Source organism: Hemicordylus capensis, chromosome 10 (genome assembly GCF_027244095.1).
Source record: "Hemicordylus capensis ecotype Gifberg chromosome 10, rHemCap1.1.pri, whole genome shotgun sequence".
NCBI classification, from domain to species: Eukaryota; Metazoa; Chordata; class Lepidosauria; order Squamata; family Cordylidae; genus Hemicordylus; species Hemicordylus capensis.
This window is the reverse complement of record NC_069666.1, coordinates 227,149-249,605: the sequence shown is the minus strand read 5'-3', so window position 1 is coordinate 249,605 and position 22,457 is coordinate 227,149. Positions and strand designations below refer to the sequence as shown.

The following is a 22,457-nucleotide window of genomic DNA, read 5'->3' as shown; positions in this document are numbered from 1 at the left end:
TATTCCGGGTTCCTCATGCTACCTCATATTTGGTTTATAATATACAAATGATGTATTTTTCTTAAATCATCAGAAAATGTTGATAGATAAAACAATTAAAAATTAAACCAGTGACATGTCTGCAAGTAGTGGGGGAAGAGCCGGAGGAGAATGAAAGAAAGGTGTGTGGTGTGTGGTGGAGAGGAGGAATAATGGCCGGGCAGGGAGAGAGATGGCCGTCCTCCTTGGAGGGGGGGGGATGCACGAGGAGGCACCGACTGCAAAGAAAAGGGCAGCCAACAACTCCCCAAGTAAGATGTGTGGGAGAAGGAAGGGCTGGGGGAGGCGAAAGGACTGGAAAAGGGTGGGAGAGGCCGAGGGAGAGAAATCCGAGAGGGTGGTGCAATGTTAGCACGGAAGGAGGAGGAGATGGAAGGAGCCAGGGAGGCAGCAGAGAGGCAAGCCTTAGCAGAGCATGAAGGGCAGAGGAAGGCTGGAGGTTCCTCGAGTGTAGTACAAGTAGATGGAGGAGGAGAGTCATGCAGTGGGCAGGGTTAGGGTTAGGGCCTGGCTTCTGTTCTGTGCTGCAAGGTCCTGTGGCCGCACAAGAGCAGGACAGGAACAGAGACCAAGCTCTAAGCCAGGGCTGGTGATGAGAGCAGGGCAGACGTGCCAAGAGCTGAGGACAGGGATGAACCGGTTGGAACCTGCGGGGTCTAAGCAAGAGACGGAAACGATGGGAGAGAAGGCCGTGCTTCGCCTGGAGTCACGAAGGAGACAAAGGTGGCCAGATGTGGGGAGGGTGGGTTGTGTGGTGGGATGCTGAAGGAGGCAAGGCGGAATTCTGCAGCAGGGATCAGACAGGGAGCCGTTTGAGGCCAGGCGGAGTGCCAGAGAGAGCCCGCGAGGTGACGCTCTGGCTGGGCAGCAGCCCCCCCCCCGGGCATCCACGAGGCTCTGCGCAGGAGGGGAGGGGGGCAGCCTGGGAGAAGCAGCAGGCTCTCTGGTCCTCGCCACCTCCTTCCTTGTGCCCTGGAGATCTGGCACAGCTTGGAGTGGAGTGGCAGGCGGAAGTTGCCCACACGGCCTGCTGCAGTTTGCCTCCTCGGGCTCTTTCCAGAGGTTCCCTGGGCAAGGCCACCTGTGTGGAATTCAGCCCAGCAGCTCCTGCCAGCCTGTGGTGGTGGCAGCAGCAGGGGCCTGACATCTGCTTGAGCCTCCCGAGCTCCGAAGCTGCCACCTTGTGGGACTGGCCAGCCAAGGCCCATGGATCGGCCGCCGGGAGTGGGGTCGGCAGGCGCCCAGCTCCCTGCCACCTGTGCTGGGGTCACAGCATGGTAGTGGTGGTGGTGGGGCTCTGGGCAGGCCAGGGCTCTGCTGCCTGCCTGTGCTCTGCGGCTCTCCCTGCCCTTTGCTCCAGGATGACTTTAGGTCACCAGAGGCCAGCACCCTTCAGCCGGCAGCAGCAGCCCAAGCTTCACCTGTGCACAGAGGGACAGCTAAGCTCTCTATTTCTGCTGGGTAAGAGGGTTAACGAGGCAGATTTGTCTCCTGACATAATCAGGCAGAAAGGCAAATTTCGCCTGGCCATGGGGTGGGGAAAGCACCCTCCCCTCCACGGCGGCAGCGAGGAAGATCAAAGGTGGGGGCAGGGCTGCCCAGTGCTGGCCAATCTCCGCCTCCCAGCTAATTGGCTTCCTCTTTGCAGCCACCTTCCAGCAGGGAGATGGGTGAAGCGCCTGGCCGGCTTCACCTGCTCCCTGGACTGGACTGCTGAGCAGGGGCCTGGCCCCACCCAGCCCAGACCTGATGACCAGGGGGGGCCAAGACCAGCACAGCCAGGCTTCCCCTTGGGGAGCTGGGGGCCTCCTTGGGGTCAGAAGAGGGATGCTTCCCGGCTGCTGCAAGGCCCAGGTAAGCAGGAGGACTCCCCCCCCCCCGCCCGGCCCCCGGGGCTGCTCTGCAGGGGGGCTCAGCTGCGGTCTGGCCAAACCCCTCTGCGAAATAAAAGGCACCCCCCTGCAAGGGTGGCCAGAGCAGACGATGTTGCCCACAAGATGGCAGCACCACCGAGAGGAGGCCCTGCTGCTGCTGCTGCTGCCACCCCCATATTGCAAGTGAGCCCAGGACACCCTCTCCTCCAAGCAAGCTGACCCCAGGAGAGGGCCCTCCTCCCATGGCCTGGCAAGCCAGATCGCTGGGGAGGAGGCCTGGGGATGGAGCCTCTGAACTGCCTGGCCGGCTCCTCCAGCCCCAGGAGCAAAGCGGGGCCTGGAGGAGGGCCCCGGGCCCCTGGCTGCTGGGCTTTGGCCAGGTGACCAGCTTCAACCCTCCAAGGCATGTCTTGCTGGGCGAGACCAGGTCTCCCTTCTCTGCAGTGGACAAAAAGCTCATGGGCCAGGCAGCCGGCGGGCGAGCACCACTCCCAGGTGTGGGTGTCGACTGGGTGGCCAGCAGGGCCTCGGCCTCTTCCTCTGCGGTGGAGCCTCCCCTCAGCCAGAGTGCCCGGCCTGCCCGCAAGGCAAGTGAGGGAAGGGCAGCCGTTTGCCGCCAGCCTCTCTGCCCTCCGGGCCGGGACAAGAGAGGTCCGTGCATGCTGGGCTCCTCCTTCCCCCCTCGGCCATCCTTGCAACAGGCTAAAGACAGCTAAAACTCTCCTCCGCCGGCTGCAGAGAGCTGGGATGGCGACGCCGCGAATGCAGACGCCTCACCCTCGGAGAGCTCTCTGGACCCCTAAGATCAGCCCTGCGGGGCCAGGTCCAAGAAGGCCCCTCTAGTCCAGCATCCGATTTCCACAGTGGCCCACCAGAAGCCCCTGGGAAGCCTGCGGGCAGGTGCTGAAGGCACACCCTCCCCCCGGCCACTGGTATTCAGGGGGGTATTGAGACCCATGCCTCTGTGTGTGTGCTGCGTTCTCGCGGGCGGTAGCTTTTCCTGGGTTAGCACCGTTGATCGAGGCCTACTTGGCAACACATCCGGGTCTCGATACTTACCCACCCCTTTGTCTATCTGCCTTGCACCCCTGTTGAAGCCCAGGGCAGACCCCACCCACCTCTGGGAAAACGGCAGGTATCTCAGCTGGCACTCACCAGCGGGGAAAACTACCCACCTCCAGGTCTCCCCCACCTCCAGCCTCCTCCTGCCCATCCAGCCAAGACCTCCAGGAATCCTACGGCTCCCCCATCCATCTCTCCCTCCCTCCCTCCCACCCACCATTCTGCTGCTTCTGTGGGTGCCCCCTCTCAACTGGGCTGCTTTGGCAAACAGGACGGGGGTGGGTGGGGGAGTATATGTACATATGTCCGGGGCCAGGAGAGAGCGAGCATGTGATTGGCCTCTGGGGCCTCCCCATTCCCCCTCAGCTCTGATGCTGGCTCAACTGCAAGCCACGGGGAGGTCGGCACTCTGCCCAGCTCCCAGGGAGGGGGGCATGCCAAAGTCAATTAGTGGCAGCTCTAATCTTGGGCGGGATTAGATGGACAGGGCCAGTGGGTGTAATCCTTATGCATGGGCTGGACAGAGCCGGGAGGGGGAGGGCTAGGAATCCTGGGGCCAGCTTCCCTGTGGGACCACTGTCTGGTGCGGGGGGGGGACAGGTGCAGAAGAAGAGGGAGACATGTTGGCTTCCAGAAAGCCGGCAGTCTTGGTCTGGGGGCAGCCAGAAGGAGCACAGCCAGCAAGGCAGCAGGACCTCTGGAAAGCCCGAGAGGGTGGAGGAGGGCCGCCCCCCCCCAGCAGATGGACCCAATGATCAAGAAAGAGAGAACCCTGATGGGGCAGGAAGGCCCCTTGGAAACTGGGGCGGCTTCCTGCCCTCCAGGAATTGTCCAGAGCAAGAGTGACATCAGAAGACAGCTGGTGGGACTCCAGAGCCCAGGGTTGGTTGGGGCTGGGGCTGTAGCAAAAGGGGCAGAGCAAGTGGGGGTCACGGGGGGGGGTAGGTTCACATGAATGGCGGGAGGAACCCAAGGAGAGCCAGGCACTGGACACGTTTCTGTCGAGGAGATTTCCAACCCAGAGCCTTGAGGTGAAGGACACGACGTCCTCCAGTGGTGACCCAGCCCTGTTGGAATCCACAGCGAGACGGTGGTAGGAGCAAGCGCAGCGGACAGAAGCCCTGCGTGGCCCAAGACGAGCGCCCCCGAATGGGACCCTTTGGGGATCGGTTGGCTGGCTAGCTGGGCAGGGCCCTCCGACCCTGTGGCAGGCGGGTGAGGTGGGGGTGGGAGCACCCTGGACGGAGGACGCTCAGTGTGGCCCGCCCCGCCCGCCCCCCACCCCAGCAACAGATGGCGGAAGCCTCCCAATCCCCTAATCCCTGGTCTGTGGGAGAGGTGGAAGCCGGCGCTGGGCTCTGCCCCACATGAGGAGAGCGCCTGGCTGGAGATGCAGGTGCCTGGAGACCTGGGGGCCGAGTTGAGCGGGGGGGGCCCTGGCCCTGCCCAGTCCGACTGCTACCCGAGCACAGCCACCTTCCTCCGGGTGCTGAGGCGCAGCTGTCTGCTGAAGACCCTCTTCCACCTGGTGAGCCGGGGGGGGGGGGGCTTGGGCCTGCCTTGCCTTTGCCAGCTTGGAACTGGGTGTTGGCGGGGGGGGGAGCGGGCCCCTCCTGGGCGGTGGGGGCGCCGTGGCGGCCCTGCCTGCCGTCCACTGACCGAGCCGCTTGGGGGCCAGGACAGCAGGGGCAGCTCAGCTCCCGCCCTCTTCCCCGCCCCACTCAGATCTGCTGCTGCTGCGGGCCAGCTCCCTGCGGTCTGTGTTGCCCCGGCTGCCCCAGGATCAAGGTCTCCACCGGCACCCGGCTCCTCTACATGGCCTTCCACATCTTGGCCTGCGCTACCTGCTGCCTCATGCTCTCCCACCACGTGGCTGAAGCCATCAAGGAGAACGTGAGTGGGGAGGACAAAGGGCGAGGGGAGCCCCTCTGCCCCCACCCTGGGGGCCGGGGTCAGGGCCGCTGGCTGACGGCTCCCTCCCACAACCAGAGTTTTTGCTGCTTGGCCAGCGGAGGGAGGGAGGGAGGGAGGGAGGGAGGGAGCCATCAGAGCCTAACGCTGGGGATGGGCGGCCTTTCTAGGTGCACTCTGCATATGCTCAGAGGCCTTCTGCTACCTCTTCTTGCACAAGCTCCCCCAGCGCTGAGCTCTGGCCTTTGGAATAGCTCCTCCTGGAGCTCAGCTCAAGCCCTGCTTTGCACCTGAGGCAGGATGCGTGCTCAGGCCCCCCACCCCCCCACCCCGTGATTACAGCAGCCTGCCCTGGGCCAGCTCAGTCTCCGCTCAGGGCTGCTTCCCTTCCTCTGTCACACACACACCGCAGGTGCCTTTCTACGCCGTGCTGTGCGAACACCTCTCGGGAGCCACCAGCTGCGACATCCTGGTGGGCTACTCGGCGGTCTACCGGGTGTGCTTTGGCACGGCCTGCTTCTACCTGGGCCAGGCTGCCTTCCTGCTCAACATCAAGTCCAGCAGCAACTTCCGGGCCCTGCTGCACAACGGGTGAGAGCGGGAGCGGGGAGGGGGGCCGCCGGGGTCCCTCTGCGTTTTGCCATCTCTGGGCGGCAGGATCAAGGCACTGTGTGTGCACTCCGGGTGCAGTCAGAGTGGGGCCTTCTGGATTCAACCTTAACGGAGTGGACACCCAAGCACTTGTGCACACACCTTGGAGAGACCCCTGGAGGGAAGGGGGGGCCCTGCCTGCCTGCCTGCCTGCCCCCCATGGAAACCTGAGGGAGGTTGCTTCCCCCCCCCCCCGGTCGCTTTCTGTGCACGGGGTAGAGGGGGTTGCAAGTACTCTGATCCTTCCTGGGGTCAGACTGGTCACCTGGGGGAGGGGTCTGTTGCAGGTTCTGGTTCCTGAAGCTCCTGACCTTGGTGGGGCTCTGTGCAGCAGCCTTCTTCATCCCTGACCAGCGCTTCATTCGAGGTACCCCATTTAGGACATATAGAGGGGGAGCCCCAGCCCAGAGGGAATCCACACCTGGCCCCAGCAGATGGCCCAGGAGGGCGGCTGGGCGGAGCCTCTGACTCCTCTGGCTTGGCCCTCCTCGCAGCCTGGCACATCATCGGCGTCTGCGGCGGCTTTGCCTTCATCCTCGTCCAGCTGGTGCTGATCACAGCCTTTGCTCACACCTGGAACAAGAACTGGTGAGTCCCACCCGCTGCCCCGAGCAGCGGCAGAGAGGAGGGGGCTTCTGGCCTCTCGCTAAGGAGTGGGGTGCAGACCTCTTGGGTCTGGGGAGGAGGGAGCCCTGTCCTGCCTGACGCCCCCGAGCGCTTCCCCCAGGCTGACGGGTGCCTCCCGGGACAAGCGCTGGTACCTGGCCGTCTTCCTGGCCACCCTGGGCTTCTACGGCGTGGCCTCCGCAGCGTGCACCCTCCTCTACAAGTTCTACACCCACCCAGGGGGCTGCGTCCTCAACAAAGGCCTGCTGGCCTGCAACAGCGGCCTCTGCCTCCTGGTGTCCTTCCTTTCCGTCACGCCCTGCGTCCGCCTCCGTGAGTGCTGCTGTGGGCAGAGTGGGGGGGGGGTGGGCAAAGGGCTGGGGCCGGGCCTGGGCCTGGGCCTGGGGCTGGCTGGGCTGCTCGGGAGCCTCCTCTTCCAGGCGCTCTTGGCTTCCTTCTGCCACGGAGCATTCGCCTCGGAGGCCACAGTGGAAGAGAGGGAGCTGGGCTGGTCAGCGCTGGGGCGAGCCGAGTGCCCCTCCGGCATCCTGTCCAGAGCCTCGTGAGATTGCAGACTTCGGAGAACTCATTGCAACGCCTTTGGTCTCCCTGGTCATCCCAAAAGTGGGCTTGGGAGGTTCCAGACAGACGTCTGCGCTGGTTAACCCTGGCATGTGAAGAGGCCTTGAAATGCGGGGCGGGGGGGGCACCATTCCCAAAGCCTTCCAGCCGTCCTAGGGGCGAGTGTTTTCTGCGTCCAAGTCACAACGGAACCTTGCAGGCTGGTTTTCACTGCAGGACGGTGCCGGCGGCGGGGGGGCGTTGCTGATGGCACTAACCCCGCCCCCCCGCCCCCGCGCTCTGCTCCCAGGACAGCCCAGCTCCAGTCCCCTGCAGGCTTCCATCATCTGCTGCTACGTCATGTACCTGACCTTCTCCGCTCTGTCCAGCCGCCCACCCGAGAAAGGTGGGTTTCCTCAGCTCCTCTGCCAGCCCAGGGACGGGAGCCCCTTCAGGGAAGGGGGCCCCCAAGCGACTCACCCTTCCTCTTCCTCTCCCTCAGTGCAGTACAAGGGGCAAAACCTCACCATTTGCTTTCCCAGTACGAGCAAGGATGGGCTGCAGACTGAAGACACCACGGTCGCTGTCCTGGGCGCTGCCGTCATGTACGCCTGTGTCCTCTTCGCCTGGTGGGTATCTGCCTGCGCGCCTCTAGCTATCACAGATCGTCGCAAGCCTGGGACTGGCCCCAATGGGCCCCCAGGGTGCCCAACAGGACTGGGCCCCCGACGAGGCTGGGGGGGGAGCCCTGCCTGCATGCGCGCACACCCAGATCGCCATCGGATCTGTCCCACCCCATGGCAAGGCAGGGGCAGGGGGTGGGTTTGTGTCAGCAGCTCCCTCTTGCCCCCCTGCCTGCTGCAGCAACGAAGCTTCCCTCCTCGCCGGGTTGTTCGGCCCCCTCTGGATGGTCAAGATCTACAGCTTTGAGTTCAAGGTGCGTAAGAGCCACCAGCTGAGGGGGCGGGGGGGGCAGGGAGCCCCCTTCAGGAATGAGAGAGCCAGTCCCTGCACTGTCACTTGCACGTAGGCAAGTCGGATGCAAGATAGGAACCGAGGAAGCTGCCATCCCCTGAGTCAGACCCTTGCTCCGTCTCGCTCAGTACTGTCTACCCAGACTGGCAGCGGCTTCTCCCAGGCTGCAGGCATTATCTTGGAGATGCTGCCAGGGAGGGAACCGGGAACCTTCTGATGCTCTTCCCTGAGCGGCTCCATCCCCGATTAAGGGGAATATAATCTTCCAGGGCTGCTCACCCTCCTAGTCTCCCCTTCAAATGCAACCAGGGCGGACCCTGCTTAGCTACGGGGACAAGTCCTGCTTGCTGCCACCAGACCAGCGCTCCTTCTCCCTTGAGGAGATGCATGCCTTGTCTCCTGGGCGATCCTCAAAGGCAGCCCAAGGGTCTTCCAGAAGGGGCGGAGGCCCAGGGGAGGCCCCATCCTGGCAGGCACTGCACACCTTCTCGGCCGCAGTACTGCCACCAGCACGGCTTGCCCAGGGGGGAGGCGGCAGCCTGGCCCACGCCTGCTTTCTCCCCGCTGCAGAATCCCTCCTGCTGCTTCTGCTGCCCAGAGAAGATGGAGGAGGAGCTGGCGGGTGAGTGCAGCTGAGCCGGGCGCTGGGCAGGAGCGTCCTCCAGCCTGCCCGGGGAGAGGGGCGGAGGGGGGGGGCTGCTGCCCACGTCCAGCCACAAGTGCCCTCTGGGGCGGGAGGACACTGGTCCTCCTCCGCGCCCAGCCCAGCCCCCCAAGCGCCGCGCAGTCGGGCCAGGCCTGGGAGGAGCCGCCGCCGCTGCCGCCGCCGCCGCCATTGAGAGCTGCTCTTTCCCGCCACCCCTGGCTTAGGGCAGAGATGTGAGCCGCAGGGACCCTCGGGGGGGCAGCTGGTGGTCCACAATGAAGAGGGCCAGGTGGTCTACAGCTACTCCACCTTCCACTTTCTCTTCTTCCTGGCCTCGCTGTACATCATGATGACCCTCACCAACTGGTTCAGGTAGGCAGGGCTCCCCCTCCGCGCAAGCCCCACCTCTGCCATGGGTCACGCCTGCTCTGCAGAGCCCGGCCCCTGAGCCCGCCGCTCCTCTCCTGTCCTCTGTGCCTGCAGCTACGAGAACGCCGAGCTGGAGACCACCTTCACGCACGGCAGCTGGTCCACCTTCTGGGTCAAGGTGGCCTCCGGCTGGGCCTGCGTCCTGCTTTACCTGGGGCTGCTGCTGGGGCCGCTGTGCGTGCCCGACTCGCGCCAGCGCCGGCGCAGCAGCCCCCCCCTCCGCATTCTACGGCGGCGGCGGCGCGGACTCCACCGCATCAGCGTGGCTACCTAGACTCCAGCTGGGACTCGTCCAGTCTCTCCAAAGGCTGACCCCAGAGGCCTCCCTGCTGTCGGCTGCTTCCCTGGACGCTTCCCATGTGGCCCGACCCGCAGAGGGCGCAGGGGGGCAGGCTCCGGTGCTCCAGCCAGGCCCCTCAGGGAGGATGCCCCACACAGGGGCCAACGGTGGGCCAGAGCTCCAAAGCCGCAGACTCCCACTGCATGGGGCCAGGAAAGGGCATGGCGGGTGGGGTGGGGTGGGGGTCCCCCTGCGGAGCCAGAAGGACCGGCTGCCCAGCCATCAGCTGCAGCCAGTGGGGGTGGGGGTGGGGGGCTCCTTGTGGGGCAACCCAGAGAGAGGTGGCCAGTGCAGAGAGGGGGCTGGAGATCGGCGTCTCTCTCTGCCACGCTCTTCTGTTTTAACGCTTGTTACGACTGTTTGTATGAATCCTTAAGCCAGGCTGAAGAATGCCATTGATGAACAGAACATGGCAGACGGGCTTTGGAAATAAAAGCTCCCCCCCCCCCAACACACACACTCCCTCTCCCTCCTTTTGCATGATGCTCAGGCCAGGTCTGGCCAACTCCCGCGCAGCATCTGTGGTTCTGCTTTAGCAGCCTGCCGGGAGGGGCCACAGGGAAAGGTGGTCCCACGAAGGGCTGCCACGCGCGCACACACACACGTGGGGCTTGGTGCTTTGCCTGAGCCCCCGCCTGCCTGCCTGCCAGCTCCAAGGCAGAAGAGCTGCCCAGCCCTCTGCTGAAATCATCTGCACCAAACAGAACCGGGAAAGCTGCTACTTTAATAGCCAAGCAGGCCCATTCAAAGGGGGAAGGGAGCAGCTCGCCACTGGATTCTTCAGCAGCCCAGGGCCCCTTCCCGGCCGCAGGAGGCCTCACGCTGGCCGCCACCAGCATCCCACTGCGGTTACAGGTGAGAGCAGCAAAGCAGAAAGGCGAGAGGCTGGGGCAGGGGGAGGAGGCAGAAGGCACCTGCTGGGCTTCCTCTGGGGCCCTTGCTGTTGGCAGTATCTATTGGGGCTGTGGAGGCTCCTTCTTCTCACTGGCCGCCTTCTGCTTTTGCTGCATGATTTCCGAGTCTCTGGGGAAAGAAAGAGGCATAGCATTCAGGCAGCGGCTGGGGCCTGAGAGCTGGCAGCAAGGGAAAGCCATGCGATGCCTGATGACTGTGGAACTCATAGCCACTGGGTGTTGGCTGGACTAGAGGGCGTCCAAGGCCCCTTTCCAGTCCCAGCATTCTACGTGCGGCTCCTGGCTGCCCAAGCAGAGAGAGCCCCGACAGCCCAGTGGGTGAGCGGAGCCCGCCTGCTCCGAGGCAGCGCACCTCTGAACTGCGGCCGCGTGGAGCACCATCGCCGGAGGACCGCTGCCGCCGCCGCCGCCTCCGGGCTAGTTGGCGGAAGCGGGGCGACGGGCGGCTCAGACGCTCCTCCCTTCGGGCACGGGCGGCGGCGGCGGCGGCGGCTGCTCGGGCCCCGGCTCACCTCTGCTTGCGGGCAGCGGCGGAGAGCCCGTCGTCCCGGCGCTTCCCCTTGGAGGAGTCGGTCTGCTTCTTCATCTTCTTGCTGCGCGCCAGTTCGCGCTGGTTGCCACCTGCCGAGGCAGAGCAGAGCCGCCGCGTCAGCGGGCCAGGCAGGGCTCGTCGGAGGAGCGCGCCCCGCCCGCATGCCCCCTGCCCGAGCCGACACGGGTCTCATTCACACGTGCACTCCCAGCAGTCCCGCCACCTCCCGAGCCCGGGCGGAGTGGGGGGGTGGGGGCCTGGCGGGCTCACGGGTCATGGCTCGGCTCCCGTCCGGTCCGTGGTCCAGCTGCGGCCACCGCCACGTCTCTGCCCCGCTCGGCCCCCCCGCCCAAATGCCGGGCGGAGATTCGTCCGCAAGCGGCAAGAGGCCGCCCCGCCTCCTGATTGGCTGAAGAGGCGGGGAAAGGGGCGGGCCTAGAGAAAGCAAAAGGGTAGAGTGACACTCAGCTGCCCCCTTGAAGAAGAAGTTGCGCCGGGGAAGCCCCCTCCGCGGAGAGAGGCGCCCCCGTGGCTGGCCCAGCCCTGGCCACCCCGGCAGGCAGCCCAGGGAGGCCGGCGCCCGATGCCGACCCGGGCCCTGCCTCTCTCGGGCTCTGGGTCTTCCGCCCTGCTGAAGGAACCAGCCCTTCTCGGTCCCACGGCAGACCCACCACCAGGGATTCCGCCGGCAAAGCTGGTCTTCGCCCCGCCCCGCCCCGCCGAGAGGAGCCGCCGCCTTGCTGGCTTCCATCCCTGCGGCCAGAGAAAGAGTCCCGCTTCTGCTGCAAGCGGCGAGGCCGAGTTGGCGGGCGCTGCTGCTGGGTCAGGCTTCGGTTTCTCCAGTGGGCTCTGCTATGGGGCAGGCAACGCTCCCTCCGCCGCAGGGAGACGAGAGAGGATCGACGCGTGGACCAAAGCGGGTTCCAGCCCAGCAGACCGCGAGGTCCCGCACGCCGGCGACATCCTGAGAGTCCAGTTTCTCAGTTACGAAAATAAACAAGCCCACTCTATTTATTTGCACAGTGGAGGAGTTCGAGTGATTGATTGATTGATTGATTGATTGCTATGTCAGCCGTTTTGGGAACTTTTGTTGAAAAGTGGTGTAGAAATACTCGCGGAATTCCTATCCCTGTTAGGGCAATGCGGGGTCTGCACTGTTGGCTGAGGCGTTGCAGACTGAGTCCCTGGCCATCATCCAGCTCTCTTCCAGAGACAGTATCCTCAGCAATCTCTCTCCCAAGAAAGGCAAAGGCAGGGAACACCGGGCAATTCGCCACAACTTTCTCTACGAGTCTCTGGGTTGGTTTTCTCAGCCTTGTGGATCTGCAAAGTGTCAGCTGCCTTCCAGTGATGGCTTGTCCTTTGTTCACATTGCCTGGTGTCATTTGTAGGATAAGAACAGCCCTGCTGGATCCGACCCTCCAAGGAGGCCCATCGAGTCCAGCATCCTGTTTCCCACAGTGGCCCACCAGATGCCGCTGGAAGCCTATAGGCAGGAGCTGAAAGGGGGCCTGCCCTCCCTCCTGCTGCTGTTGTTCCCCTGCAACTGGGACTCAGAGGCATCCTCCCTCTGAGGCTGGAGGTGGCCTCTAGCCCTCCACCTAGTAGCCATTGACAGACCTCTCCTCCATGAAGAGATCCAAACCCCTCTTCAAGCCATCCGGCTTGCAACCATGTTTGGTTTCTCCTCCTGTGTTTGCCTCTGGGAGGTGTAGCTGCTAAGCCCCTCTTTGCTATGTCAAAGCCCCCTTTGACTGGCTTGGGGTCAGTTTCCACCACAATTGATCTTCCATACATAAACACATGAAACTTCTTGCAAGCAAACACTGATGGCAAAACCTCCATTTTCCATTTGCGCATATTGTTGCTCTGTTTTGGTTAAGGCTCTGGACACACAAGCAACAGGTTTCTAGTGATCACCACATCTCTGTAGCAATGCTGCTCCAAGGCCTTGCTGAGAAGCATTGCTGACAACTTGATGTGCCTTTTGCTGCCATTAAACTGCAGAACTGGTGATGTCTGTAGTAGATGCTTAAGTTTCTCCAACTCCCTGTTGTGACTGGCATCCCAAGTCCACTGAGCATTTTTACACAGTCGGTTCCGGAGATTAATTGCATGATCAGCTGAATTAGGAGCACATTTCCCAACAAAGCTCCCCATGCCCATATATTTTTGTAAGTGCTCTTGATCTGTGGGTGTTGGCATGTCTGTGATAGCTCGAATCCTGCTGGGATCAATGTGGACACCTTGCTCAGTTAACTTCTCTCCAGGATAGGTTCTTTCTTTAACTCTACATCTGCATATTTGCCTGCTGAGTTTTAAACCAGCTCCCTCTCCAGAACCTGTGGTCATCTCAGATCATGTTCTTCTAATCATATATATGACCCCCAGATCAAGATATCATCTATGAAGACTCTAGGACTTTCTCTCCCTTCAAACATCTGTTGTATTTTTCTGTGAAAGACTTCAGGAGGGGAAAGTAAATAAGTAAATAAAACTAGGTGGTGCTGAAGTGAACATTTAATCAGAAACATGTTTTTAAGCTCACCCAAAAGTCTGCCTGGCTCAGATCTGTGTTGTTGGAGGAGCAAAGGTCAGAAAGCTCACCCCCCCACACCCAGCAGTAGCACAAAACCCTGCACCATCCCCTAACCCACGCCTGGACTACACACCCTTAGAATTGCATCGGCACTCCCCTCCTCCAAAGCGTCTGTCCTCGACATCTGGGCTGATGGAGACCCCGGCCTGCTCCTCTCGGAGGAGGTTCTCGGTGTGGGTTGCCGGGGCGGGAACCAAGCCACAGGCTCCAGCTCAGAGAGTCCGTCAGGCCCACCCATGACGCAGCAGGGCTGCTCTGGAGGTCGGGCGACATCTCACACCACAGCAAGCGGCTTCCATTTGCCAGGATGAGCTGGCCTCCTTCGAGAGGGTTCTGGGGCAGGGAGCCGTGAAGACAGCCCATGCGCCTGTCCTTGTGCCGCTGAGCATCATCGTCCGGGTGCCTGGAAGCCTCCATGGGAGCGGCCATTCTCCTGCAGCGGCTGCCTTTCTTTCTGGACGCGCCTCCTCGTGAGCCAAGGAGGGGCCGCTGCAGAGTGTGCTGGAGCTGCCCCCTCCCCGCTGACCTTGTGAGGAGCAGAAGTGGGGGGGGGAGACTAGGCCTCTCCCCACAAGGGCCTCGCAGTCTTCGGCTGGGCCACAGAGGAGGTCCTGGGCCACCTGCTGGCTCCCATCAACGCTCCCAGAAGGGAGAGAGCAGCTCAGCTTGCCTGTGGGGCAGGAGTGCCTACCACCTGTGGGGGGAGAGAGGGAGGGAGCCTGCCTGTCAGAGTCCCCATGCCTGTGCAGGGGGTACCCCAAGGAGGGGCAGAAGCCAGCTGTCTGGCAAAGGCTAAGGGGCCTGCCCCCCCCCCCGCCCTCCCCATCCCTGGCCTTCTCTGGTCCCTGTTGACGAACCTGAGAGTTGGGAGCTGCTGCGTCTGTGCTGGAGTCCTCCTGGAGCAGCCCTGCTGGGCTGGGAGATTCCAGCTGCCCCCTCTGCCGTCTGGCCAGCTTGGAGAGCTCAGCGTGGATGGCCTGGAGAGAGGCAGGAACACAGGAAGCTGCCATATACGGAGTCAGACCTTTGGTCCATCTCGCTCAGTATTGTCTGCACAGACTGGCAGCAGCGGCTTCTCCAAGGTTGCAGGCAGGAGTCTCTCTCGGCTCTCTCTTGGAGATGCCGCCAGGGAGGGAACTTGGAACCTTCTGATGCTCTTCCCAGAGCAGCTCCATCCCCTGAGGGGAAGATCTTGCAGTGCTAGTCTCCCTTTCATATGCAACCAGGGCGGACCCTGCTTAGCTAAGGGGACGAGTCAGGCTTGCTACTACCAGACCAGCTCTCCTCCCATAGACCTGGTAAACCCCTTCCTCCCAGGGAGGAGCAGGTGCTGGGGTGGCAGGACCCTCCCCCTCCAATGAGCCCTGCTCCCCCGGCCATGCCCCAAGACCCCTAGAGCCAGAAGGGGGGTGTAGATGGATGAGCAAGGAAGGACCCCCACCCTGCTCCAGTTTGGAGCAGTTGGCTCTCTTCCAGCCCTCTTGAAGCTTCTCTTCTCCTTAAACCCCAGACGTGACTTGGGGAGCTTTCAGGGGTCCTGCCGCTAGTGGAGCTCTGGAAACCTCAGACGGGTCCTTTCGGGGGGGGGCTGAGCTGTGTGCCAACAGAGCACTGCAGGCCTGTGGCCCTTGCAGGCAGGGGACAGCCTCTCCCGGCACCCACCGAGGCCAGGATGCGAAACCTCCCCCGACCCCCCCCCTGCCGCCAGCAGGCTTCCAGATGAATCTGGCCCCCCTTCCCGCGGCCTCCTCCGTCCTGCCTCCTCACCTTGGTGCTGGGCTCCAGCTGCAAAGCTCTCTTCAGCACCGCCATGGCTGCCTGGTCCTCTCCCCGCTCGGACAGCAGCTGAGCAGCAGAGGGAGGGAGAGGTTTGGAAGGGGGGGAGATGAGGCCAAGTGCGGGTGGGGCACAGCTGCCAGCTCCCCTCCCCCCAGGGATGCCCACTTGGCCCCACAGGAGCCGCAGCAGCGCTGGGGGGCCCCTGAGTTGGGAGAGGAAGCCCACATCCCAGCCGGACTGGCTGGCCCCCCTGCCCCCCCCCATAGGGGCTGGCCGCCTGTACCTTGCCCTTCCGCGAAAGAGCCTTGACGTTGTCTGGGTCCAGGCCCAGCACCTCGTTGCAGGAGGCCAGCGCCTCCTCGGGCCGCTGCAGCTTCAGCTGGGCAGCTGCGCAGTTGTTGAGACACTTGGCCTGTTGCTCCCGCAGCTGCTGCTCCTCTTCCCTGCTCAGGCCTCCTGGGGGAAGAGGGCCCAGCAGAGCCCCGGCCAGCTCACGTCCAGCTCTGGCCAGAAGGCACTTGCAGAAGGAAGGCTGCCCCTGGGAGTGTGCAGAGTCCCCCCCCCAGAGTGGGGGCCGGGGCAGCGCCCAGCTGCTTGCCTTCAGCAGACCCGGCTCTCCTCCCTCCCTGGACCTCCTTCCAATCCCAGGCCCTCCCGGCTCAGGGGCTGACCTCTGGGCAGGCGGCTTCCCACCTCCTGCCGGCCGCCAGACGGCCTCACCTGCTGCCTCTGGCAAGGACAAGACCTCGAGGGCCAGCTGGTAGCTGTGCAGGGCCCGCTGGTGCTCTCCCCGCTCAAAGTGGAAGTTGCCCCATTCCCGCTTCTGGGTGCCAAGGCTGAGGCGCTCGGTGGCTGGCAAGAGCGCCAGATCGGGGCCAGCCTGCACCTGCAGCAAGGTCACCTCGTACAGCAAGGCGGCTTCCTTGGGGATGTCGGGCTCCCTGCGGGGGGGGGGGAGAAAGAAAGGCCCACAGGTGAAAAGGTGCCCTTGGCCACCCCCCAGCCCCAGCAGGCAAGCCATCCAGCTGAGTGCCGCTGCAGATCTCCCTCCCTCCCTCCCTCCCCCCAGAGCGGGGCGGGTGGCCCTACCTGCCCAGGGAGCCGTAGGCACATGCAGGGCGAGCAAGGAAAAGGGCCACTTCTCCCAGCTGCATGGACAGGACGCCGAGTTCCAAGGCCTAGGAGGGAGGGAGGGAAGGAGGGAGCAGGGCTCCTGGGGGTCTGGATCTGGGGCCCCCAGACCCCCTCCCCTGCCGATGCCCAGAGGACTCTCGAGTCCATAGTAGGCAAAGCCAGGTAGGCCCACGGAGAGGGGGGCAATTCATCCCCACAGGCCCCTGGGTGGAGCCCAGCCAGGAAAGGGCCTATGGAAGGGACAGGCTGCGGGGGTGTGTGTGGGGGGCAGCTGGCGAGCAGAGGCCCAGCCATGGCGTCTGGGCCTGGGGCCAGGGAGGGAGGGAGGGGAAGTGCCCCTGCTGCAGCCCCTTCCTCCCCGCTCGCTCATGCCATCTCCCCAAGAGCGACGCCTCCCCCCCCCGAGAATCAGCCCCCCCCGCCCTCTTCCCGGCCGGACCTGGATGGCCTCTTCCTGGCCCAGGACGAAGGTGAGCTTGGGGTCCTTCTCCACCAGGCTCTGGTCCTCCAGAACTCCCAGGAGCTTCACCGTCACCTCCTGGCCTCGCTGGGGCCGGCTGCCCTCACCTTGCCCGCCTCTCACCCGTCGTTTCCGCAGCTGCTTGTCCTCTGCAGGGCAGAAAGGGGCGCCCGGCCGCCGGGGTAAGAGCTGGGCCTGCAGCCGCCGCAGCGTTTGGTAGGTGTGCGGCTCCTCCCCAGGCAGGGAAGGCCCCCCCCCATTGGCGGCATGGCCTGAGCCCCATCCCAGACTCCCTGCCTAGCCACGGAGGTGGGGAGCCCTGGCCCTCTGGGCCCACCAGGGCAGCCTCCACTCTTGGGTGCCGATGAGGCAAAGGCATCAAAGGGCCGCCCAACGGCCCATTCAGAGGCTGGGAATGCTCAGAAGAGAAGGTGAGAGCGGAGGGCCCTCCTGGGGAAGTGTGGGGGGTGTGTGTGGGGTCTGGCCACCTGGGCTTGGGTCCCAGAGGGACACAAAATGGAGGCAGACGGGCCCCGAAAGGTTTCATGACGTCAAGAACAGCCACACACATAGACACAGCCCCCCCACAGCCACCAGGCTGAAGGCACAGGGTGGGCTGGACCCTCCTCTTTCCACAGGACCAGAGGTGCATCTAGGTACTTTTGGACATAAAGACCTTTGAAGCCCCCCCCACCACCACCACCGCAAATTAAGCATCCTCCTCCTCCTCCTCCTCCACACACGCACCCTGTGGCACATGCAGTATTTTTAACTTGGGGGGTGGGTTTCTGGAGGGCACAAACAGCAACTGAACTCACAATAATATAAACAGGTATATTTATGCAAATATGCAGTAGCAGAAACATTTCAACACACAACGACATATCCCCAGACCACATATTTCTTTCCCCCACTCCCCCAAGCACCACCCAGGACAGGATTTTGAGGGGGCCCCCCGGGGCTGTGGAGGCCCTGGACTTGGGACCGAAGTCCTGGGGTAAGGGTGCCTCTGCACAGGACAGGCATCTTCTGGCGGGGGTTCCCAGAGGGGCTTTGCCAGCCAGGCATACCAGCATGCCTGGAGGACCTACCTAATGGCTGGCAGCAATTCCAAGGGGGTTGGGAGGCAGTTGGGAGAGAGAGCTGGCCTTGTGCTAGCAAGCATGGATTGTCCCCTTGGCTAAGCAGGGTCCACCCTGGTTTGCATCTGAATGGGAGACTACATGTGTGAGTGCTGGAAGAGATTCCCCTGAAGGGATAATGGGGCCATTCTGGAAAGAGCATCTGCTTTGCAAGTCCCCTCCCTGGCAGCATCTCCAAGACAGGGCCGAGAGAGACTCCTGCCTGCAACCTGGGAGAAGCTGCTGCCGCCAGTCTGAGTAGACAAGACTGAGCTAGATGGACCCAGGGTCTGACTCGGGAGAAGGCAACTTCCTGTTCTCCACTGTGCTGCTCCAGGCCACTGAGACGCTGCTAGCAGGGCTGTCGCTATAACTGAGCAGATGGGTTCCAAGAACCGGGGCCCCCAGCTCCTGAGGGCCCCGCTCCAGCCCTCCCTATTTTCTTCTTCATTATCTCCCTCACTCTGAGGGGCCGCTGGGGGGGCTGAGCACGGCCCCTTCTCTCCCTGCCACACCCCTGGCTGCTAGGAAGGGGGTCTTGCTGTGTGGCCTGGAGCCAAAGGGGGCCCCTGACAGCATGGCCCCCAGGAGCGGGCCAGCGAGCTCCCCCCCGCCGCATCTCACCGAGGAGGTCCTCCCAGCCATCCGCAGCAAAGAGCTCCTCGAAGCCGCCCTGGGCGGACGCCAGCAAGCCCTCCAGGCGCAAGTAGAAGGGCTGCTCCTCCTGCTGGGGGGGCGGCAGCTGGATGGTCGTGTGTGGCAGCTGGAACTGGACTCTGCCGCTGCGCCCCAGGCCAGGACGGCCCCCGGCCTCCTGCTCTGTGCCTGCCCCGGGCGGCGGCGGCGGCCCAGGCAATGTGCCGCCCCCGGCTGCCCCTTCGCGCGCCTCCTGGCCCCGGTGAGCCATCTCCAGCAGGACTCCCGTGCAAGGAAGGCCGCCTCCCCCTCCGCCGCCGCCGCGTAGGAAAGGGCTTCCCAGGAGGAGGAGGAGAGCTTTGCTGGGACCTAGTCATCAGGTGCCTCCAGCCGGTCACTGGGGAGGAAGAGAGGCTGGCCAGCCGCGGGGAGCGGCTTTAAATCCCTGATGGCGTTTGCAGGGCGATTAGAGTCAGCCCTCCCGACGCCTCCGCCCGACGACTCAGGCTCCCTGCCGCAGACACACAAGACACAGGCGGCGGCGGCGGCGGCGGCAGGAGGTGGCGTTGGTGGGCAGGCGCAGGTGGCTTCTCCTCCGGGGCCTTCTGCTTGCTCACCAAAGCCGCCACTCCTTGGAGCCATTCCTGGTATTTTGCCTGGGCCCGGAGGGGCACCTCCCGAGTCCACCGCAGCAGGGCTGCAGACCTCTCACCACTAGGGGCGCCAGAAGGGTTGGCAAAGGGCCGGGGGGGGGGGAGAGACACACGGCCTCCTTCAGCCAAAGGCCCCGAAGCTTCTCCAGTTTGTGTGGAGAGTGATGGGAACTGGTGGAAGAGGGGAGTCTGGGTGGGGGGAGGGAATCGGCAGGAGCAGCCAGGGGGTCCGGGCCCCTTTCTCCCCTCCTGGCATCACCCACCGGCAGGAGCGGCTGACACTCTCCCCCCCCCCCCCGCCCAGCCACAAAGGTTCTTGCGGGGATCGGCAGCCCCACCCTGCCTGGATTAGGGCCTCATGCCTGGGCTCTAATAGGCTTAGCGTGACAAGAAGCACATGTGGCCAAGCACCGCAAGCCGGGCCCTGGTCCATCTGGCGCAGGCAGAGGAGGAGGGTCTGCTTCCGCTGCGCGGCCCGGGATGCCGCCAGCCTGGGATGCGCGCACAGCAGGGGCCCCGCCTTCCCAGACTGGCTGGGCGGGGGGGAGCGGCAAGCAGGGCCGGACCGAGCAAGAAGCAGCTCCGAGTCCGGGCCGCCCAAGCAGCAGCCGGCGACTCCGAATTGGGGCCTCGGGAGGAGCCGCCTCGCTCCGAAAGCCCTTTCAAAGGGGACGCCGCCGCGCGTCATGCTAAGCAGCGGGAGGGCGACCCAACCGGCCTTGTCGTCACTCGCCTCGAGGCGAGTGGCTGCGGCGGCGGCGGCAGGTGGCGCCTGCCTCGTAGGCTCGCCTGAGCCCTTTGGGGACCGGCGGGCAAGGCAGCCCCCACCTGCTGCTGCTCCTCAAGGGCAGATCTCTGCGCCGCTCGCCTTGGAAAGCAGCGCCATTCTGTCTCTTGCCGTCGCAGCAGCAGCAGCCGCCGCACGAGGAGGAGGAACACGTGGACACAGGCCAGCCCCCCCACTGACTGGTGAATCGGGGCTGCCGGCAGCGAGGCCCCGGCGGCCAGACAGCCCCCCTCGCCTTCCAGGGGCCAGCGCGGCCGGGGAGGGGGAGCAGTCGGTCCCTGCCACCGGGAAGCGCAGCGGGAGGGCCGCCCGAGCGGGGCCGGGGTGGGGGAGACGAGGAGAGGAGGCGCCCCCACCACCACCACCTGGGCACGGCAGGCTCCGGCATGGATCGCGGCGGAGAAGTGGAAGCAGATCCGGCCTGCCCGCGAAGGGGGAAGCCGGGCGGCGGCGGCGGCAGCAGCCCCTAGACGGCTCCCTCCCTCCCTCGCTCGCTCCCAAGAGCCCGAGCCGCCCCAGCCGCCGCTCACTTCAGCCATGCCGCGGCCGCCGTCGGAGGTGGCGAGGCGCTTCTCCTACCGGCCCGGCACGCGCGGCGGCGTCCGGCTCAGCCTCTTCCACCTGAAGCTGACCGACGCTGCCTTGCGGGCGCTGATCGCCCACCAGCGGCTTCAGGTAAAAACGGAGGGCGCCGCTGCCGCTGCCACGCCCAGGCCGGGAGCGGTGGGTCGGGGGCAGCGAGCGACCTCTAAGCCCTTCTTCGTGATCCACAGGGAGGAGCGCCTCGACCCGCCATCGCCTTCCAGGGCAGCCAAGGGGTGAGTCCGTCGGCGGGCCGTGCTTCGGACTGGGGGTGGCCGGCCGGCCTGCCTGCCTCCCCCCGCCAACCTCGGGGCCGCCGAGGGAGCTTCTCGGCTGCTTCCCCGCGCGCGCTGCTGGCTAATGAGCTCCCGGAGGCCTCTGGCATTAAAGCCGCTAACGAGTCTCCGGCGAGCCTGCAGTCCGGGGCCGCTCGCCTCGCCTCGCCTCGCCTCGCCTCGCCCACGGAGCCCTCCTCCGCCCTCCCCCTGGCTCTCGGGCCGGAGACGCGTCCGCCCGTCGGAAGCGCGTCTAGACGAGAGCTGGCAGCGGCAGCAGCGCCGTGTGAATGGCTGTCCAAGGGCCCCTTCCTCGGGATCCTGCTGCGGGACTCGGAGAGTGTGTGGACTCCCCTCACCAGTTCCGAGTCACGCACCCCGCCGCCGGACAAAGGGAAGGCCGGCCGCGCAAGCAGAGTATCCGCCTCTCGCGGCGGGGGGGGGAGTCCTGGGTCGGGGGGGGGGCGCTGGGCGGGGCTGGCCGGGACCCTGCCCCGCCCCCCTCACGCCGCCCCTTTCCTCCCTGCTCTGCGGCGGGACAGTATCTGCGGATCCCCAGCTGGGCCGCCGCGGGCACTCCTGGCCCCCCCGCGCCGCCGCGGAGCTGCCTCTTCAGCTTCTTCCTCTCGCGCTACAACAAGGAGACGCCGCAGGCCAGCTTCGACTGCGTCCGGCAGTCCTCTTCCAGGTGGGCCCCCTCCCCTGGCTTGGCCGGCAGCTGCATCCTGCCCGTTGCCTGGGACGGCGGCTGGGGGTAGCAAGCATGACTTGCCCGCTTAGCTTGCAGGGCCCGCCCTGGCTGCATAGCAAGAGCATCTGGGCTCCCCTGGCAGCATCTCCCGGAAAGGGCTGAGAGAGAGGCCTGCCTGCAGCCTGGGAGAAGCTGCTGCCAGTCTGGGTAGACAGTGCTGAGCGAGAGGGACTGAGGGTGTCTGACACAGTATGTGGCGACTTCCTGTCTTCCTATGAGCAGAGGGGCCCAGCAGCCACCTCTGAGAAGTGGGGCTGGGTGGGAGTAAGGCCTGCCCTGAGGATGGTGCTCTTCTTTGCCCAGGTGGGGCAGCCACAGCCAGCTGGAGAGCCAAGGTGTCATCCAGGAGAAAATCACCATCTCTGCTGCCACCACCATGGAGACCACTGACCCACTGACCCAGGGGTGGCGGCGGCGGCGGCAGCAGCGAGGGCCTTGGGGCAGCCGGGCAGGCAGCCCTGAGACTTGGCCGGCGGCAGCTGCTGCTCAGAGCCAGGGTGAGAAAAGGGCCCCTGCATCTGGGTGTGTGTCCGTCCACCCAGGAGGCACTGCCCGCGGCCAGTGTCCTCCTTGCAGCCAGGCTCAGCGCTTCAGCCCATCACCACTGCAATCTCAACGCACGGGGGGACCTGGTTGTGTGCGGAAGGGCTCAGCACCACTCGGCCTGCTCTTTGGCCGCTGACCTCTGGGGGGAAGGGCACCTCTTGCCACCGGGGCAGGCGGGCAGGCGGGGCCCTGGCATCGGCCGGGGAGGGGAAGGAGACTCCCCCCGCTTGGTGGGGGCCTCTTGCTGGGCCGGCTGGGGGCTGCCTCTAGCCCGCTCTCTCGCTCTCCTCCCCTGCAGAGAAGGGCCCCCCACTCCTCACGAAGCCAGGCCCAGAGGCTCCAGCGCCTGCTGCAGGGAGCGCCGGTGGGCGAGGCCGGGCCAGCGAGGTGCTCCAGACTCCTCTGGCCCTGCGGAAGAAGTCGGAGCTCCCGGCACGGTGCACAGACCGGGACCGGCTGGGCCTGCCGGACAAGCTGCGGTTGCTGGCTGCGCTGGACCATGTAGGTGCTGGGGAGGATGCTGGGCTCCCCACCACTGCCCTTCTGCCCTCCCTCACGGCCCTTTTGCCCCACAGGTGGGGCAGCTGGACCCCC

The 22,457-nt window shown here is 64.7% G+C and overlaps 3 protein-coding genes across 4 annotated transcripts; 1 reads left to right on the top strand and 2 right to left on the bottom strand.

Annotated features, from left to right (window-relative positions):
• Positions 1-1,788: 1,788 nt before the first annotated feature.
• SERINC4 (serine incorporator 4) lies at positions 1,789-9,225 on the top strand. The gene is made up of 12 exons (XM_053272435.1): positions 1,789-1,893; positions 4,701-4,868; positions 5,299-5,477; positions 5,825-5,904; positions 6,032-6,125; positions 6,265-6,476; positions 7,015-7,110; positions 7,207-7,333; positions 7,569-7,641; positions 8,250-8,301; positions 8,550-8,697; positions 8,809-9,225. Exons 1-12 carry the CDS (start codon positions 1,789-1,791, stop codon positions 9,026-9,028), a joined length of 1,554 nt encoding a protein of 517 aa, XP_053128410.1. The 3' UTR covers positions 9,029-9,225.
• Positions 9,226-9,799: 574 nt separating this feature from the next.
• On the bottom strand, positions 9,800-10,965 carry SERF2 (small EDRK-rich factor 2). The gene is made up of 3 exons (XM_053272710.1): positions 10,811-10,965; positions 10,521-10,629; positions 9,800-10,117 (listed from the first exon to the last, which is right to left on the bottom strand). The coding sequence occupies exons 1-3, from the start codon at positions 10,815-10,817 to the stop codon at positions 10,048-10,050; spliced, it is 186 nt and encodes a 61-aa protein (XP_053128685.1). The 5' UTR covers positions 10,818-10,965; the 3' UTR covers positions 9,800-10,047.
• A 2,077-nt stretch (positions 10,966-13,042) lies between these two features.
• LOC128335021 (peptidyl-prolyl cis-trans isomerase FKBP8-like) lies at positions 13,043-18,968 on the bottom strand. 2 transcript variants are annotated; one of them, XM_053272741.1, is made up of 8 exons: positions 18,258-18,968; positions 16,492-16,661; positions 16,008-16,096; positions 15,639-15,859; positions 15,202-15,374; positions 14,907-14,984; positions 13,997-14,116; positions 13,043-13,833 (listed from the first exon to the last, which is right to left on the bottom strand). In XM_053272741.1, the coding sequence occupies exons 1-8, from the start codon at positions 18,538-18,540 to the stop codon at positions 13,801-13,803; spliced, it is 1,167 nt and encodes a 388-aa protein (XP_053128716.1). In that variant the 5' UTR covers positions 18,541-18,968; the 3' UTR covers positions 13,043-13,800. The 2 variants fall into 2 exon arrangements, with proteins under 2 accessions (XP_053128716.1, XP_053128717.1); XM_053272742.1 differs by having other exon boundaries at positions 15,202-15,371.
• Positions 18,969-22,457: the final 3,489 nt, after the last annotated feature.

What these genes read in the sequence shown, in the direction of transcription:
- SERF2 (XM_053272710.1), bottom strand. An exon ending in GCCGCTGCCCGCAAGCAGAG is followed by an intron (nt 10,118 to 10,520) that starts GTGAGCCGGGGC and finishes TTCTTTCCCCAG; the next exon opens with AGACTCGGAAATCATGCAGC.
- LOC128335021 (XM_053272741.1), bottom strand. Translation starts at nt 18,540, where the DNA reads ATGGCTCACCGGGGCCAGGAGGCGCGCGAAGGGGCAGCCGGGGGCGGC. An exon ending in GTCCTTGCCAGAGGCAGCAG is followed by an intron (nt 15,375 to 15,638) that starts GTGAGGCCGTCT and finishes CTCTTCCCCCAG; the next exon opens with GAGGCCTGAGCAGGGAAGAG. An exon ending in CAGCAGCTCCCAACTCTCAG is followed by an intron (nt 13,834 to 13,996) that starts GTTCGTCAACAG and finishes CTCCCCCCACAG; the next exon opens with GTGGTAGGCACTCCTGCCCC.
- SERINC4 (XM_053272435.1), top strand. Translation starts at nt 1,789, where the DNA reads ATGACCAGGGGGGGCCAAGACCAGCACAGCCAGGCTTCCCCTTGGGGA. An exon ending in TCTACAGCTTTGAGTTCAAG is followed by an intron (nt 7,642 to 8,249) that starts GTGCGTAAGAGC and finishes TCCCCGCTGCAG; the next exon opens with AATCCCTCCTGCTGCTTCTG. An exon ending in ACCCTCACCAACTGGTTCAG is followed by an intron (nt 8,698 to 8,808) that starts GTAGGCAGGGCT and finishes CTGTGCCTGCAG; the next exon opens with CTACGAGAACGCCGAGCTGG.